The 19,296-nt window shown below is 31.7% G+C and overlaps 1 protein-coding gene across 1 annotated transcript in view; it reads left to right on the forward strand.

Moving 5' to 3' along the window:
• The window catches only part of LOC134722954 (hemicentin-1-like), a 63,966-nt gene extending 47,255 nt beyond the window's left edge, over positions 1-16,711 (forward strand). Inside the window, exons 5-9 of the mRNA XM_063586588.1 lie at positions 10,893-10,955; positions 12,038-12,157; positions 12,449-12,613; positions 15,476-15,640; positions 16,386-16,711. Of these exons, the coding sequence (XP_063442658.1) occupies positions 10,893-10,955; positions 12,038-12,157; positions 12,449-12,613; positions 15,476-15,640; positions 16,386-16,711 (839 nt within the window). The remainder of the gene's footprint in view (positions 1-10,892; positions 10,956-12,037; positions 12,158-12,448; positions 12,614-15,475; positions 15,641-16,385) is intronic.
• Positions 16,712-19,296: the final 2,585 nt, after the last annotated feature.

The following is a 19,296-nucleotide window of genomic DNA, read 5'->3' on the forward strand; positions in this document are numbered from 1 at the left end:
CCAAGCTCATGTGCATTAATTCTTTTTGTTATTCATTCTAATAAGAATAAAAATTCTGTAATATGTTTAAATTGCATTTTTATTATCAATAAAACTAGTAAAGCGTTTGCAAATAGGTTCCAATACATGTGGATTTACATAGGAGGTATATTGTAACATCCATGTTTATCTCGGACTTCTCTTGAATTGAATTTCAAATGTGCGTATTGTTATGCATTTACTTTTCTTTATTGGCTAGAGGTATAAGGGGAGGGTTGATATCTCATAAACATGTTTAACCCCGCCGCATTTTTGCGCCAGTCCCAAGTCAGGAGCCTCTGGCCTTTGTTAGTCTTGTATTTTTAAATTTTAGTTTCTTGTGTACAATTTGGAAATTAGTATGGCGTTCATTATCACTGAAGTAATATATAATTGTTAAGGGGCCAGCTGAAGGACGCCTCCAGGTGCGGGAATTTCTCGCTACATTGAAGACCTGTTGGTGACCTTCTACTGTTGTTTTTTATATGGTCGTGTTGTTGTCTCTTTGACACATTCCCCATTTCCATTCTCAATTTTATTATGTATATCTCTGAGTCTGCGCTTAGTATAAATATACATCGAAATTTTTATCACGATTTTATTACAAAGCGAAAAAAGCACGTCATATTAGAATGGTCTTTGAAAACATGTTTTTTCTAAATACAGTTGGTCTGACTGTTAATGAAATAAATTTTGAATAAAAATGTATTCAAAAGTTCTACTTTTAAAATATCTTGCAAACAACTCGGATACATTGGCTGAATCAAGTTCCGAAGTGAGCAGATCATTCATAACGTTTAGTTTGAGGGACAAAAAATTATGTTGGAAAGAATAAATAATCAAAAACAAAACGTTGTACATAGTGTATGATAAATGAAATCAATGTTGTTTTGTTTTATTAATATTTTACTATATGATTAAGTTTCAGTAGAATTCTAACGATTTATGTTTGATGATCTAGCTAATATGTATTATTTTCATTGATCATGTCATAACATCTTAATTATTGAAAGTAATTGTCATAAATCACCTGTAATTGATGATAACGTACAACATCCAACTACAATAACGGAGGCGGTTCTATATGTTGTAGAAATTGGTTATTTGATCATGAAATTTGGAATAGAGAAAACGTTTGTTTTCATCCTTTCTATATTTTCAGTTTGTTCAGATAGCGAGGAGGAGGGCGGTAAGTATATTATATTATTATATGAAAAACATATTTATACAATTATTTAATAAAGGAGACTTACATATACAATATTTAACTATCCCTAACAATATGAGTATTTCGTTTTTGCACAATAACGGCTGGCAAATACAAAAAGTAAAATAAACTAAAAGTTAACAAACAAAATTAATATGTGTCTGCACTAAAACATTGGAGTATGGAAATAATGATAAAGTTTTACTTACATTGATTATGTCTTAGCTTATGAAATTTATTTAGCATGTGTTGCAAATGTACTGCAATTGGACGTATTTCCATTTCTTCATATTGGACCTTACAATATGATATGCATACGTTGCATACTAATATGATTAAGTCGTATATTTAACTAATTTGCTTCGTTCAGGGATTGTTGTTATTGTCTAGGAGGCAATATGATATCTATTAAATTCCAACAAAGTCAAATGAGGATTTTGATAAAAATATGGTCGGAAGATATTTTAAAACATTATAGCCTATGTATGAGGTCAATACAGGAATTATCGACCAAAAGAAATATATTGACCTAGGACTTCGTCCTCAGTTAATATACTTCTTTTAAGTCAATATGTCCTTGTATCGACCTCATAAAAAGGCTATAACTGTTTAATAGTATCAAGACTTTCAAAGCAAAACTTAAACAGTGACATATCTCAAATCCCACACTATTTTATACATGTTTATAGGAGTAAAGTACGTGTCAGTACGTATAAATATAAATGTTATCAAATTCAAACAAGTTTGTTCAACCCAAAATATTGTTGAGCTTGAGAAACTTTGTAGATTTATTAAATCTATTTCTGTGAAAGTCTGTCCTCCTGGTTAATACACATATGTGTTTATTTGTTATTTGTGTAAATATTTATCATATTAATTTGTATTTCACACATGCTATATCTTATATGTGTAATATATATTATTGTAATATCTTCTCTGTAACTATGTATTTGGTTTATGAGAAGAAAGATCATTCATTAACTTGTTTTCTTAAAATAAGATGGGTCTCTAGATTGCTACAGACAAAACAATAAAATTGGACATCGATACCAAAGCTATTTCTAAATAAATTAGAAGAAAATTTCCTGAATTTTAGAACGAATTTAAACAACCAAACTTTAATTTAATTTAACACTGATTTTTACTGTTTAGCGACATAATCGTGCAAACTAATTCATAACCTTTCGTTTGATCACAGTTGACCTTTTTTGAAATAAAAGAACCTGCTTGGTTGTTTATTTCCTTTTATGACGTCATCATGGGCCATGTTTGATTCACATGTTAAAAATATGCCAAATTTGAATAAACTTTACTATTTCTCGATATTGTTATAAAAACCTCAGAATAAAAATAAAATAAGAACTATGATCTCTATTTGATAAAATGATAATTTTACTGATAATTGGCATTTAAATTTTACTGAAAGGGTTATTTATTCACAGAAATTTAGAGATTCTAAAATTTATCAAAATTTTAATGGTTTGGAAAACTGTTTTTTTTCGTAAAGAAAATCTTCATCGTTCATTATTCGCCAACTGTTTACAAGCATTGCGGTATCACGGCTAATCATTGACATATATAACACCCAAACAGGAATATACACGAAGGGGCAAGCAAGTTCCCCCTAAATATATTGTTTACATAAAAATGGCGCGGTAAAGTATATATAGGAATCACATCATTTGAACTGTTAATAAATTTAAAATCGATCCATGTTATTTCTAACTACCTAATATTTAATTAAAGCTTTTTTAAAACCTGTTTCCAGGAGCAATCTTTTCAGCTTCGATTCACCCCTGTCGATTCATCGTCTATTAATAATTTCCAGTTAAGTTAATATCATGCGAAATGTACATTTCCTGTAGAGCCCCTTATAAGGTATGAATACAAAAAAATATTTTTATTCAAAAGTGTTTAATTTTCATATAAAAAAAAATTCTGCAGCGCGTTATCGAGCACTGATCGTTATCGAGCTCTGGTCAGGAGAGTATAATGTGATACACAGTTATTTCATTAATATTATTGATATTAGTGACGATAATGGAAAAATTGCCCTAGATGAAATTTAAAAAAACCTGCGAAACACTAAATATTGGATGGCAGAATTTTCAAAAGTCAAAAACTCAATACAAACCTCATGGCTAAAAGCTTGAGCTACGAAAGAATCCATCAAATAAAGAGTACATTTTAACAGAATATTCATCAATGTAAACATAGAAAACATTGAAATTGAAAATTTAAGCAACAATAAGATGCATTTTACCGAATAGAGCAAAATTCTACTAATGGAAAATCGACAATAGTCCATTTTGCCAACTTTGTCAACTGAAAGACACATATCAATAATTTTTCATCGAATGTAAATTTCGAATAGAATTTTGGGAAATCATCAATAAAATCTTATGTAAAATAAATTTTGATAGAAAAAATCAACTTAAAAGATATTTCAATAGGCTACAAATTAACAGATAACAAGTATATCGGATTCAATATAATTCTGGCAAATACAAAAAAACACTAAGCAAAACGACAATGATACATTAAAAACAACAGACTTCTAACAGTAACTGACATGCCCGCTCCAAACATAAATTAATTTGAATGAAAGATAATATCTTTGTCATATTAAAATCAAGAACACACTGTTCTGTTAGGGGTTTTAGTAACATATCATCACAAGACAAATGATAAGAATATAACCCGTGTCATACCAACACTTTGTTTAAGAATTAATTTGTTCATTTAAAACCCCAAAACCCTTTGAGTAAAAAATATTTATACCGAAATATGCCTTCCGTAATTACCTGACAACAATATCGTAACTGTATACCTTCTGAATAAATCTGTTCAATTTTGATAGTTTTTGAGGTGAATGCCGGCATATCTGTGCTTTGTATAGAACATTACCGTTTACGATTGAATGTAAAGATATATAACACGTCTGCGTGTTGATTTATATTTTATGATGTCTTTGTACTGATGGTAACATTTAGTAAATGATATGAGTAGTTTGAGATACAGAAAACCCTAGTGTAATAGTGTTTAAGTATTATAGAGATTGCTTTCGGCAAAATCAAAAACACGTATGCTTTTACGTTGTTGAAAATAATTTAAAAAAGGTTTCTGATTGTTTTTACCAAAACATCGATTGATAAGCAGCAAAAATTAACACTTAAGAAACCAAGCCACTTAAACCCGACTGTTTTCCATTTTCCGATATCCATATGTTATCTTTCTATAGGACAATGATCACATTGACGACTTTGCGAGGTCACTTGTAGTTGTATTTCATTCCTAAGACAATCGGGCAGCTACTTGTTTATTTGGAATTGTCCGCGGGAGGCGAAATATGCATGGCATGCACCGGTGATCACACGGGGTAAAGACGAAGATGACATGATTTGACATGATGCCTTACCAATGACAATTAAAAAGGCAGCATGGACTTACGAAATCACGAAAATGTATCATCGAAAGATCTTTTGGAAATGTCATCGCTCACTAAACTATACCGGAGCTTTTAACAATAAACAGGTTGTCATGTCATTGCTTAACATGCCCCGATTATTACTCAATAACATCCGAAACATTTTCTTTATCTTGTGCTTTTGGAGGAAAGTGTGACGCATACATTATCAACGCAATATGTATCTTTCGCGAAGTCTGCTGCTTTTTTAAAACCGAAAAAGAAATAAACACTATTTACCACTGATTACAGATTGAAATCCAAACGTTAGGCTGTTCTGTAAAAAAAAAACCTGAAATCAGGTGCTAAATGCCCTCAGAGATTATGAAAAGAAATATAGTGTTACTGTACATCGCACATTCATAATTTATATTAAACATGTTTTACTTTTTTTTGTTATTATGTAAAAAAGCTTATAAGCTCCGGCTTCCTTACATTTTACAAGGACGACATTAAGTGAATTCGAAGTTATGCTATGGTAATTTTTATGGGTTCCTAAAAACTGTTTATCGTTGGCCATGTTGGCTATCGATAAAAATGATTTTGCGCTCAATCAGTCTGTCAAGGCCATCCAGATGAAATTTATACATAATAAAAGTGTACAGTTCATGCATGTATATGAAAAGAATGTTTGAGTTTTCAACATTAAAAAATCAACACACAACGTTTATTCCTCTGCTAGTTATACGTATTATTAGATTGATGCATTACGAACCTTTGGCAACCCCACAGTTTAAATTCCCATAACAAGTACAATGTAATAATTCAGCGATACAGAGAAACTTTCATTTAATTTGACACAGTCAATACAATAACAATATACTTTATTTTGAAACACGCAGACACATATTTACATGTGTAATAATTGATAACTGATTAGCGCGCAAGTAAATGGTATCGTTGAAACTGTTTTGAAAACGATTCTATTTTAAGTTTTAATGAACACACATTTGGATTAGTCCAGTCTAGACATTTTGAATTATAGGAGCTGCATCTTGTATTCTTTTCAACACCTATAATAAAAAAATATCTAATATAAATATGATAAAACTCACTTTCTTTTATAATTCGATTTTAAGTTCTTTTGCAATGGTGAAATGTTCAATTTATTTCTGTTTTGGTAATTGTAAAGCCTTTAAAATTTACAAACACATCATGGCTATGTGTACAAATACCTACATGTACATGTTATTACAACATATTGTTGTTCAAACATACAACTGATAAACACAAACAGCAATACAAAGCACGGTTTGGAAAACAATTGATTTGTCACTTGGACAATTTTCACCAATGTATTGACAGTTGAATAGATGTAAAATTATTGTCATTATCTGTAAAAGAAAGTTAAAATCAATGTCTGACTCCAAATCTAAGGTATATTTATCTGATCAGTGTCCTATTCTGTATTTCATCATAGACGCAACAAAAATCTGTTCCGTTTCATTATGTATGGATTGTCCTATGTGCTGACGTAATATTATCAAAACTTATTCGAGGAAATATTATTTGTTGTCAAATACATCATTACGACTTTCATGTTTGAAATCAACATCATTTGAGGCCATTGATAATACTCATCGAACAATGTGTTCAATCGTATAGACAGGCGGAAAGCAAGTCCGATGAAACCCTTTTTGTCATCAAGCTCTTCAGCAAAAACAGTAAGGAACATGATAAAGTGGCGTCACAGAAGTTTGCGACGACAAAAAGTCAGCAAAACCAACATAGACCTGTGAATTGTGTTTTTATTCTCTTGTTTCATTTATAGAATATATATCAATATTATTTAATTTGGTAGATTTATTGAAAAGTATATATTTAAGACATCATAGAAAAATTGTCGAAAATAACTTTTGATTCATAACTTAACACGGGAAAACCAACGGTCTAATCTATATAAACAAAACGAGAAACGAGAAACACGTATATATTACATAAACAAACGACAACTACTGTACATCAGATTGCTGACTTAGAACAGGTGCAAATATCTATTTCTAGTCATCAACAATAAATGTACAGTTGTTTCGTGTTCTCGTCCAATATATAATTTACTGACCTTCTACATACCTAACTAGGTTACTAGCACACTATATAATTTATAATAGTTTTTTTCAAATGTTGCATTGGCACTGGTTTAAGACACCATATGAGCGTTCTACTGAAGAAGTCATTAATATTTTCCAATTTGTTAAAAATGTTTTACCAGACCATTTAGAACTTTTTATCTTGTAACAAAAAAATGGTAACAATATGCAATATAATAAATTTTGAAAGTTTATTTTCATTTAAATAAAATTGGCAATCTACTATGATCAGACAAAGACAAATCTGGAGAAAGATCTTTGTCCTTGTATAACAAGAACTCGACACTCACTATAAAAAAGAAATATGGAATGTGTCGAGCGACAACAACCGTAGGCCACCAATGGGTCTTCAATGTAGCAATAATTCCCGCACCCGTATGTGTCCTTCAGCTGCCCCCTAAAACATGTATACTAGTACAGTGATATTGGACGTCATACTTAACTCCGAATTATACAAAAGAATCTAAAATTAAAAATCATACAATACTAACAAAGGCCAGAGGCTCCTGACTTGGGACAGTCGCAAAATTGCGGTGGGGTAAAACATGTTTACGAGATTTCAACCCTCCCCTTATACATCTAGCCAATGCAGAAAAGTACAATATGACATAAATAACAACAGACTACTAGCAGTTAACTGACATGCCAGCTCAAGACCTCAATTACACTGATCATGCTGATTGAAAGATAATGTCTTCATCATATGAATATCAGGTACAATCCCTCTCGTTAGGGGTTTAGTATCATACTATCATAAAATATATGAGAAGAACATAACCCGTCATGTCAACAACTGTTTTTTTTAAAGGTGTTTAGTTCCGATGCAAAGACCCTATAAGTGAATCAATATTAAAGTCAAAATATGCAATCTTTTATGACCTGACAACAGTATCGTAACTATATCCCTTTTTAATAATATAAAGAAGAAGATGTGGTATAATTACCAATGACACAACTACCCACAAAAGACCAAAATGACACAAACATTAACAACTATAGGTTACCGTACGGCCTTCAACAATGAGCAAAGCTCATACCGCATAGTCAGCTATAAAATGCCCAAATAAGACAATGTAAAACAATTCAAACGAGAAAATTAACGGTCTTATTTATGTAAAAAAAATAACGAAAAACAAATATATTACACATAAACAAACGACAACCACTGAATTATTTCTTTATAAGTCTGTTCAAAGGTTTTGTAAGCTTTTAAGGTGAATATTGACATTTTTGTGCTTTGTAAAGAATATTACCATAAAAGATTGGATGTGAAATACCTGAACGTATAAAATGTCTGCATGTTGAGTTACATTTACGAATTATTATCTTATACCGGTGATAAAATTTAGTAAATGTTTTGACCAGTTTGTGATATCGAAAACCCTTGTGAAATTCGTTTTCAGTAATACATAAATTTCTCTCGCTAAAATGTAATACGTTGTTACACGAGCGAATCGTACAAGTTGAGATATATAAACATCGTAAAATGGTGACAAGGGAACGTCACCATCTACAAAGGGATAATTAACGATAGGAAATGAAAATCATCTCTTTTATCATATTTTTTTGTAATAAGCTACCCGTTAATGATATAAATGTCAAGATCGTGAAAATGGCAGTGGTCATTGTTAGTATAAGCTCTAGATCTATTTAAAATAAGTTCAACAGGATAAATTTCTTTAGTATACATACTGGTTTCGTCATTATTGAGAGCCAATATATCATCCAAATATCTAAAAGTATTGTTAAATTTTTGTATCAAATGTTGTTTCGATGGGTCTTTGCTAATTTTAGTCATAAATTGTTACTCATTACAATACAAAAACAGGTCCGCAATAAGTGGTGTACAGTAAATCCCCATTGGAATTCCAATAACTTGACGATATACAGAATCTCCAAAGCGAACAAAATGTTATCAAGTAAAAATGCAAGCGCATATATGGTATCAAAACATGTCCAATTGACAGAGTTCTTTTGTTTATTGCTACTAAAAAATGTCCTAAAAGATTTTGAACATATGTTCTCGCAATCTGATTTTTTAAATGCCCAGTTAATTTGGGATGTGAATGTTTTCTTAATAATAATATGAGGCAAAGTAGTATATAGGATAGAAAAATTATCAAGTACTTCCAACGAGTTTTTAACACTCCAAAAAGTAGAATCACAAAAATACTGAACTCAGAGGAAAATCAATTTGGAAAGTCCATAATCACATGGCAAAATCAAAAAAAAGTAATTAATTCTACTATTTTCAAAGGCCTTATTTGAATTATTTATTATCAGGCTTTCATTGTACCAAGTGAAATAGTAGGTAAAACAGACAATTTAGTAGTGGAACAATGGCTTGAAAATTAAATAAATCGATATTTGAAAGGTTTTTTGTGTAGCTTCGGAAGCCAGTACATAGTTGGGACTTTTATTGTATTTGGTTCTGTAGCTAAAAGTTTGTGTTAGTTAAATATTTCGTTTTCTGAAAATGAAGTCAGTTGAAATGTTGGTGAATTCGTGATTTCCTTTTGCAGAACCTCTATATAAAATTTACATCAAACAATAATGATATTATGAGCAGTTTTATCAGCCGGGACAAAACAAATTCCTTGGCTAGTTCTTTTAGTTTATGTTTGATACGCGAAATAGGGTTTTAATGGTTGTTGTTAAGAGAAAAATGTTCTTTAAATGTTGTATTCGAATATCAAATATCTTAATTACTGAATTTTTAAAAGAGTCCAAAGATTTTTTGTCAGCTTTTTCCCGTTTTACCCATTTCAAACAGTAGGTACGGAGTGAGTCGTGGATGATATTACGATTCTCATTCCAATAAATAATTAACGGGGGACGATATTTAGGTCCTTTACTGAAGAATGATTTTAACTCTCGGTCCTAAACGATGTTAAGGTCTCCTGTTATGACATTGGAAATGGGGCCATAGGTGTTTTCGGAATTTCTGCAATTACACGACATGGTGTATTTTCAATGAAATTTACATCTTTACACAATTGGCGATAATTAAACACATATTTCCGGGTAGATTTCTTGTAAATATATCAAATAAGAGGGAGTTCCGTATTATCAACATATCCAGGAATTTGGTCTTTAACAGAATGGTTGTTAAAAATACCGGCAATATTTACAAAATCAAAACCTTTATTGACATACTTTATTTCAATAAAATATTTTTATGATCTTCAGGGCGATCATTATTGGAAACAGTTTGGAATAACAACATGCCATTATAATTTGAACAATTTCATACTTAGAACTGTAATATGAAATTGTGTTGCAATTCTCTAAAATATTATTTTATTTATTTATAGGTTAAGCTTGGTTAACAGTTAATATCTGCTGTAGTTTTTTTAAAATAGAAATTAGTTCCGAAATATTTGTATGGTTGGTCCGAATTTTTTTTCGATTGCGATTTTTTTCTGCGTCCATGAGAACGATTTTTACGAACAGTTATAGAAACTATATTCAAATATTAACAGAGTCGGTTCTTGATATTTTGCCAATTCCCATGATATAATCATTTAGACCGAGAGGGTAGACTGTCTCTAATATTTTAATCCAATTCAATTCCATTATTTTCCGTGATCGTACAAGCTTTGAATGATATTCACAATGCTGCTTATTTACTACTTCTAAAGGTTGAACCGTTAACTACTTAATAGAATGATTGTGCTTCTTAAGATGTTGATAAAGATACTTTTGAATTGATTGGGTCTTTTATAACAATACAGGTGTTCTTGCGTGCGTTTAAATAAATATCGCCCAGTTTCACCTACGTACTGAATACCGCATCCCGGTTTGTTTCATGTGAGTAAATAAATAATACTGTTTGCTTTTCAAGTAATATCAGTTTCAAAATTAAAAAAAAATGTGCGACCATTTAACGTGGACCTTTACCGTATTGTTAGTGGAAAGACGTGGACATGTTAGTCATTTTTTGGCATGACACGTATCGATAGAAGGGTAACCATGATTTTTATTGTTAAAAATGTTAGCGATGGTAGTATTTTTAGATAAGCGATTTTGAAGATTGAGACGTGTAGATACCCTTTGAACGAGTTTAGTATTTAATATTTTTCCATTTTTAAGCTTAATATTTGTTTTTTAGTATGTAGATTTTTTTACAAAGGAGCAAAGAAAGACTGGCGTCCAGAATATGAACCAGCACGCAGTAAATTGAATTGTGTTAAAATGAGAAAATGAGAAAACTTTTCGGCTAAAGACGTCACATGCTTTTTTGCATAAATTACCCGACAAATTTAACAAAAGATAGGGTATATCAAGGTAGACACTGACGTCTGACTAAATAGCTGAATGGGGCTGAATATTAAAATACTACTTTTTGATAAATAACCCTTAAATAATGAACATAGAGAAGTTCTCGCTCGGACGCACACTCCATAATCTAGTATAATATAAGAGCATTCTATGTCTATTACTACTTCAGCAATTTATTTAGCTGTATCATCAGTTTCAGAACATGAGAAATAGAGATCTCATGGTGCCATATGATTCCAAGAGCCAACTAGTCATCATAAATCACCGTATTAGCAACTATCGTAAATCAAACGGTGTTCAACCATTAGGAAAATTACTACAGGTTGTGTATATCATATGAGCTATAAAACACACCATAATAACAAAATGTAAACAACTTCAAATGAGGAAACCATCCGTATGTACAAAACAATAATAATTAAAAAAAAATGAGAAACCACAACAAACAACAATCACTTAATACATTGAACTTTTCTTGGGGACAGGTACAAACATTATGTGTCGGGATTAACAATGTTTGTGAGCTTAACTTATTTTAAGCTTATTATCGACTTTACACAAAAGAGTGCTCTGACAGAAAAAAAACAACCAAACAAAAATAACAACAATTCAGTGTGTTTGTTTTCTTCTATAATATGTATCGATGAATTGTAGCCGAACAAGGTTTAATTGATTGATTGAAAGTTTGTGTTTAACACCACGTTTAACACTATTATATGTCGTTTCGGTCAGTGTTTATTGGTTGAGGAATCCCCGGAGAAAACCACTGATCGTCGGTAGGAAAACTATCAATCATAGTCTATTAGGATTTGTGGCGAGTGCAGCCCCACCAGTTGGGTTCAAACTCACAACATCAGTGTTGACTTACAAGACTTAACCGACAACACTCAACTGAATATGATTTGATCTAAAAACCATTTAGAAAAACGTATACTCTATGAATTGAAGGAGATTCATTCGATTTTTCTTTTGTAGATTCCTGTTACTTTGAAGAGTGCTCAAATGCTTGTGGTAGTGGAACCATGACGTTTACATGTGATATGTGTCCGTACAGCCGTCATATTTTAGCATGCACAGGTTATAAAGGGTGTCTAGGTATATACATACAATGTCTGATTTACTAAGATGTTTGATTACTGACTTACTGGTTTTATTTTATCGATTTGTCGGTTAACTTCTGAACGCATTTAACATAAAATATAGGAAGGACCAATGAGGCTTGTTACCTCAAGCAGTATAATAGAGGTTCAAATCTATACACATGTACACGACAGCAATTTAGAGTTATTCTGGTGCAAATAAATTACGTAGTTCTTCAATAGTATATACAAGGAGTTTTTTTAAGGAGATACTGATATACTAGGTTATAAAATTATTATTTTCAAGGTGTTTGGGGACGTTGGACTCAATTTAGTGAATGTTCTACTACTTGTGACGAAGGACAAATGCTATTTACAAGAAAATGTAACCATCCATCATTAGGCCATTTGGCTACCGATTGTGTTGGTGACAGCAATACGTACAAACCATGCAACCTACGAGGATGTCCAGGTATGACGTTTTAGTATAAAATTGCCAGTGTCATCCAAATATACAGATCTAACATTGGTGTGTTGATGTTTTAACGAGTTATATATATATACGTCTAAACATCAACCCAACAATGTTAGATCTGTAAATTTGCTTTCGCAATTTTTTTGTTCTTCCCTCGCCGTGATTCGAACCCATGCTACTGAGATATCGTGACACCAGTTTTAATATAGCGTGGTACGACAGCACATGATAAATAAGGCATGTAGAGGATATTTTTACAGATCAGATAAATTATCTATAGTAAAGGATTCTAAAAATATATAGAAACATGAAATATATATAAACATGAAAAAAATAATGCATATTGCCAATCAGAACTCACTACCAATGACCAAATAAGGTTAAAAGAAGCAACTAAATGTATATTGGTCACAATACGGCCTGTAATAGTAAACAATCATTGTACCGCACTGCAGCAAGCAATAAAACGCACCGACATTTCAAATGTTAAACATGTTAAAGCAGAAAAATAATAATCATGTCAACGTAAAAAATAACCACTGATTCAAGGTATATCTTTACATGATTAAGAATAATTCCAGAAGTATAATTTGTAATATATATTAATTTGGTATATTTTCAATTTATACCCGCTTAGTCATTAGCTTTAATTGGATATTTAAATACACTTTAGCATGCGATAAAGTTCGTGGATTTTACGCACAGACAATTTATTGTTGAAACTTTATGCGTTATTTTGTATAAAGAACCTTAAATATAATAGCCTATGATAGAAAATTGTGAAAATCGATAGTCATTAAAATACTGATACAGCAAGCAGAAAACAACATTACCTTAACGAGTGACAAACAACTCTACTTTAACGAGTGACAAACAACTATACTTTAACGAGTGACAAACAACTCTACTTTAACCAGTGACAAACATCTCTACTTTAACGAGTGACAAACAACTCTACTTTAACGAGTGACAAACAACTCTACTTTAACGAGTGACAAACAACTCTACTTTAGCGAGTGACAAACAACTCTACTTTAGCAAGTGACAAACAACTCTACTTTAACGAGTGACAAACAACTCTACTTTAACGAGTGACAAACAACTCTACTTTAGCGAGTGACAAACAACTCTACTTTAGCAAGTGACAAACAACTCTACTTTAACGAGTGACAAACAACTCTACTTTAACGAGTGACAAACAACTCTACTTTAGCGAGTGACAAACATCTCTACTTTAACGAGTGACAAACAACTCTACTTTAGCGAGTGACAAACAACTCTACTTTAGCGAGTGACAAACAACTCTACTTTAACGAGTGACAAACAACTCTACTTTAACGAGTGACAAACAACTCTACTTTAGCGAGTGACAAACAACTCTACTTTAACGAGTGACAAACAACTCTACTTTAACGAGTGACAAACAAGAAGAATGTGAAAAATCGAATATGAAAAAAGAGAGAACGAAAGATACCAAAGAGACAGTCAAACTCGTAAATCTAAAACAAACTGACAACGCCATGGCTAAAAATGAAAAAGACAAACAGAAAAACAATAGTATACATGACACAACATAGAAAACTAAAGAATAAACAATACGAACCCCACCAAAAACTAGAAAGATATCAGTGCATTATGCGAATGAAACCATAAACACTTAAAAACAAAAGATACAAAAGTCCATCTCAGATAACACGTAGTTATTGCAAGAAAATCTAAACGTATGAATAGATAGAGTATTAATTAGTACACATTCAGTAACGTCATACGTTAATGAATTGGAAAATAGGATGCCGGACTATAGAAAAATGGAAATAGCAATACTTTATCAATCCAATTTAGGACCCTTGTGGGTTTTAAATTCTATACAAGGATTACAATATGTTTTCTTATGACAATAAAATACTAACAAACAAAACAATAGAACCATGAATAGTTATCCATGATGATGTGTGGGTGTTTAGAGTCCGACTATCCTGTATGGATATCGCGGACTGTAGAAACCTATTCTTAAGACATGAGTCTGTCGGTCTTTTTGCCTTCATTTTACTCCGACTGCGTTGGTGTTGCTGGTACGGAGTATCGGGTCTTGCTGCTTGTATGGCGGAATGAATTGCCTCTTTGGATTGGTCAGTGATGACGGGCGATGTGTGTGGTGGTGTGTGCAGTAGGTCTGGGAGGTCGATGTCGAACCCATCTTCAAAGTCGATCCTACTGCGCTTGCCTCTGTCATTGGTGGAGGTATAAAATACCAGGCGGTGGCCTTGTTGGGGTTGTAGGGACTGGTGACAATATCCCTATTGACTACAACCCCAACTGGTTCCCCCTTCCCCCTTGTACTTCGTTGGTGTTAGTACAGGTCCAACTACGCTGTCTCTTGTCTCTGTTTGTGTGGTTGTGGTTTGTTGGACTTTGTCAGCAGGTACCTCGGCTGTTTTTGTTGCCTTCCACTGGTCAAAGCGCTTTGCGTCTCTTCTCCTGGTGGAGGGTGGCTTACTCTTCAGGGCCGGCTTGGATTTACTAGAGGGTGCCTCTGGTTCCTAAGCCTTTGTCTTCGTCCACATGAGCTGTACTGACACCTGGTCAGAACTTGCGGAGAACTTTCAGGCAGGTTCTTTTCCAGTTAGCTTTCTGGCTGTTAGTAAGGCATTCAAATCATCTGGGATTTCCATTATGTTTGTCTACGAAGTTAGTGAGTTGTTTTCAGCTGTGTTTAGTACGAATACTTCAAACGAAATAGTGAATAGTTATCCACTGTACCAATGTACCATTTATTTAATCTTATTCAATCAAAGAAAACTAACAGATTTTTTACACAAAAGTAATCAATTTGTTTGATACGAATATGACTATTTGTAGGATCATGGAGTTGTTGGGAGGAGGATGGTTACTGCTCAACTTCTTGTGGGAATGGGACAAAAACAAGGCGCCGACGCTGCGATAATCCAGCGCCAACAAATGATGGAAATGAATGTCCTGGTGACAATGTAACTTACGTTCACTGTAACATGAAAGATTGTTCAGGTATACCAAAACTGTATACACTTAGTGTGAGGTATGCAAAATAAATCCATAAATTTCCTGCTTTTGAAAAAAATGCTTAATTATCTGATGAAGTTTTCTGGGAGATTTTAGAATAATTTAATTTTGGATGTAATGGGTCTTCTGATTGGCTGACATTATTTTGTTATGAGCCCATAGACATAATTCAGTTATGTGACCGTGACGTCATCAACGTTTTTTCGAGGTATTTGAAAACTTTAAATGAAATATACATTTTCAGAATAGTTAATTATCAAAGTTAACAGGCTTAAATTTGATACGCCAGACCTATTACATTTTTGTTACTGAAAATACTTGACGACATACCTGTCTACATTTAGTACATCTTTAAAAATATGCATAACTGAAGTTGATCAGTCTTCATTCTCTAAACATTTTTTAGTCTGTCTTTCCATGAAATATTCAATTAAATTTTTTTTAGAACTATTTTGAACTTTCGAAAATGCCTGCTGACAACCAAAAAAACATAGATTAACATATTCAATGTGGACCAAATGCATTAAAGTACATTAAATGATGCTCAATAGGTAGTAAAGTATACACACTTGTCTTTTAAAATGCAACTCGCATATAATTATCGTATACGTAATGATATTTGTGTATTCCCAAAATACCACTCACAACGAGGAAAAAACTATTTATTTAAATCTTTCCAAATAACTCTACAAGCTTTTAATTATTTTGTTATATATATGTTTCAATTTAGTTTATAAATGGGGACATTTGAAAGAGTTCAACCTATCAAAAGATGATCTTAAAGAACTTATGAAGGATGAGTTGGATGAACTGAAAAGCAACTTAACCATCGACTCGAAAAATATATCTGCTTCTATCAGGAAACGCATATCAGCACGTGACGACAGACCGTCTGCTGCATCTGTAGGTTATGTAGGTGTCGCTCTGCTGTTGATTCCATTGGTAATGATTATAAGTTTAGACGCTCCACAGTTTTTGGCCTTGGTAGTAAATATTTACCGAAAGGTTTGTAAACGAAGGTCTCTGCAAATCGGAAATGCTGAACAGAGAAAATGATAAAAAAAATGTTGCAATTTAACTAGTTGTGACTACAATCAGAACTTTGAATCAATGTCATTCAAACTTATTAAAAACATATCGTTTGAACAATATGTGTTGTGCAAACTTTTTATTCCTATCAAAAAACAAAATTGGAAATATTTTTCAGGGATACATTGTACTTGAAATAAATTTAATGTTCAATCCAAAAATAACAAATCATTTTTTTTTTTGCAATGAAAACCCTACGATTGAAAACGATATGCAAGTCAGTAAATACCATAAGTCGTTCTAGTGTTACTGAGCTTCCCACACCCTTATTTGAGACGTATTTCTATGGTTCATAATACTTGTTTTCTTATATTTAAAAGAATTACGATGTGATGTGTACGTCCTGAAAACTTCCAATTTTTCATAATAATTGTTGTATAACGTCATAACAATGCAGTAGAAAAACAACGGACAAAATTTGTATAATTCGTGTACTCAAACAGTTCCATGCAAATGAAATTATTAGAATTACAGCAGGGTTATAGAACATCAGTTTTTCGGCATGTTAGTCAAATGCGTTTTGTGTAAATATACTTTTTCACTTTTTTGGTCTTTTGGAAAATGTTGTTTGTGCTGTTTTAAGACCCTTCTACAAAGAAATTTGTTTAACATGAACTCGTATAAAAATTGCGGTTTTTATCCAACGCAATCATAGGTTTGAACGTAGTTTTCAATTTAAACTCGTTTATATCGACATATGTAATTTTTTGTGCTTTCTCCATCTTTTATTGATTGTCTCATATATTTCAATTGTAAGCTACCTTTCATTTAAATTTCGAAACATGTTTATTTTCATGTGTGGTCAGTTGTCTAATTATCATACTTTTTGTTCATATTGTAAACCTTTTATAGCTACTATGAATCATTAAATTTGCACCTGTTCATAAGAGTTTTTATTTTGAAGAGCATGGTTAAATTGCAGTGATATTTTGGATAAAAAGTTGCGTTTGATAAATAACCTCTTTAACCAGTGCAGCTTAATTGATGAACGAGGGTCACCTTTTCCACTATTTTTCGAACATCATCATGAATGTTACCGTTACGACATACCTGATTATAGATGAAAAGTTCTGGTTAACAACTATCTTCGAATGCGTTGTTTACATAATCATTTGTAAATGTCACTAGCAATACGACAACAGCCAGTTATAGTTGAACGACCCAGATAAACAATGTATTTGTGTGGTTCATGATAATTTTTAATTAAGATTTGATGTTGTATATGTTTGATATTGTTTTAATGTTTTTGCATGATTTTGTGTCATCAATAACGATTTTAAAATTGTGAGTATTTTATTATATTCAATTCTTCTGTTGATGATGTTTTAATTTAGCTGTAAATAAAAATAATGTTAACGAAATAAAATGTTGCTTTCAATAAAGCCAGCATTAATTGACTTTTGGAAATAAAAAAAAAACCAGGAACTGGAATAGAAGCAAAGAACATTGTTGACAGCAGAATTGTAATTTATTGGTGAAAAAAAAATAAGATTTGCTATAAAATTGTTTCGAACGGAGCAGATGTGTTTCACAATATATAATGATGTCTATATTTGTTACCAGTGAACATGTATTGTTGCTTTTAAATCATTACAATTTATCTGTACATAACATTTTGAAAAAAAAATATTTTAAAATCATGTTAATTTTTTCTCCAAATTGTTCGAGTAACAACTTAATGACAGTTTTACAGCATTTCGATAACAACAAAAGACGGAACACAAATGTGAATAATTGACAAACTGTTTTCAATAATGTTATCAATTTTTTTGTAAAAATGTTTTCAAATAAAGATACCATGCTTAGAAATTATGTTTTTTATTCATTACATTAATTTCTGCCGAAATTAGAAAGTTATTGAACTTCTTAAAATTAGTATCACTTATATATCAAGGATATTGTTCTTTTTTTTTTTTAAATTTATATGAATAAACTCCACATTTGGCTTTTCGTTTTAACTTTTTTGGTTTTATCTTGCCTACAAAAAACGTAGTGTATATGAATGATTATACATACTTGTAAAGTTGTAAATACAAATAGTTTAGCTGTGTAATATATCAATGTTGTAATGCGTGTAAATGGTAAGGGTCATAATTTGGAACATGAAAAATCAAAATCACATTTTATTCGAAGTCTAAATCAGTCTAAAACTTATCAATTTTTGCAGAAAACAATTTAGAAAAAAACGATATTATGCCAAGACATAAACATATGTCATGTTTTTCATCCGTCACATTTTTATCAAAATGAGAAAGTTGTTCCACTTGAAAATATGTATGACTGATATATCAAGGATATACTACTAGTTTTTTGTTTGATTGTATGTAAATAAATAACAAATTTAGCATTTCGTATTATGGTTTAGTTCTGTCTTGCGCCTTATTTACGTTAACCTGAAATTTGTAGATGAAAAGTGCGTAGCTGTGCTATTTAACCATGTTTTAATGTGTGTACATATAGGCCGTGTTCACATTGACCTAAATTTGGTGTTGTGTTAGTGTAACTCACACGTAAACTAAACACAATTGCGTTCCTATTGATAAAACTCAATG

The sequence above is a fragment of the Mytilus trossulus genome, chromosome 6 (genome assembly GCF_036588685.1).
Source record: "Mytilus trossulus isolate FHL-02 chromosome 6, PNRI_Mtr1.1.1.hap1, whole genome shotgun sequence".
NCBI classification, from domain to species: domain Eukaryota; kingdom Metazoa; phylum Mollusca; class Bivalvia; order Mytilida; family Mytilidae; genus Mytilus; species Mytilus trossulus.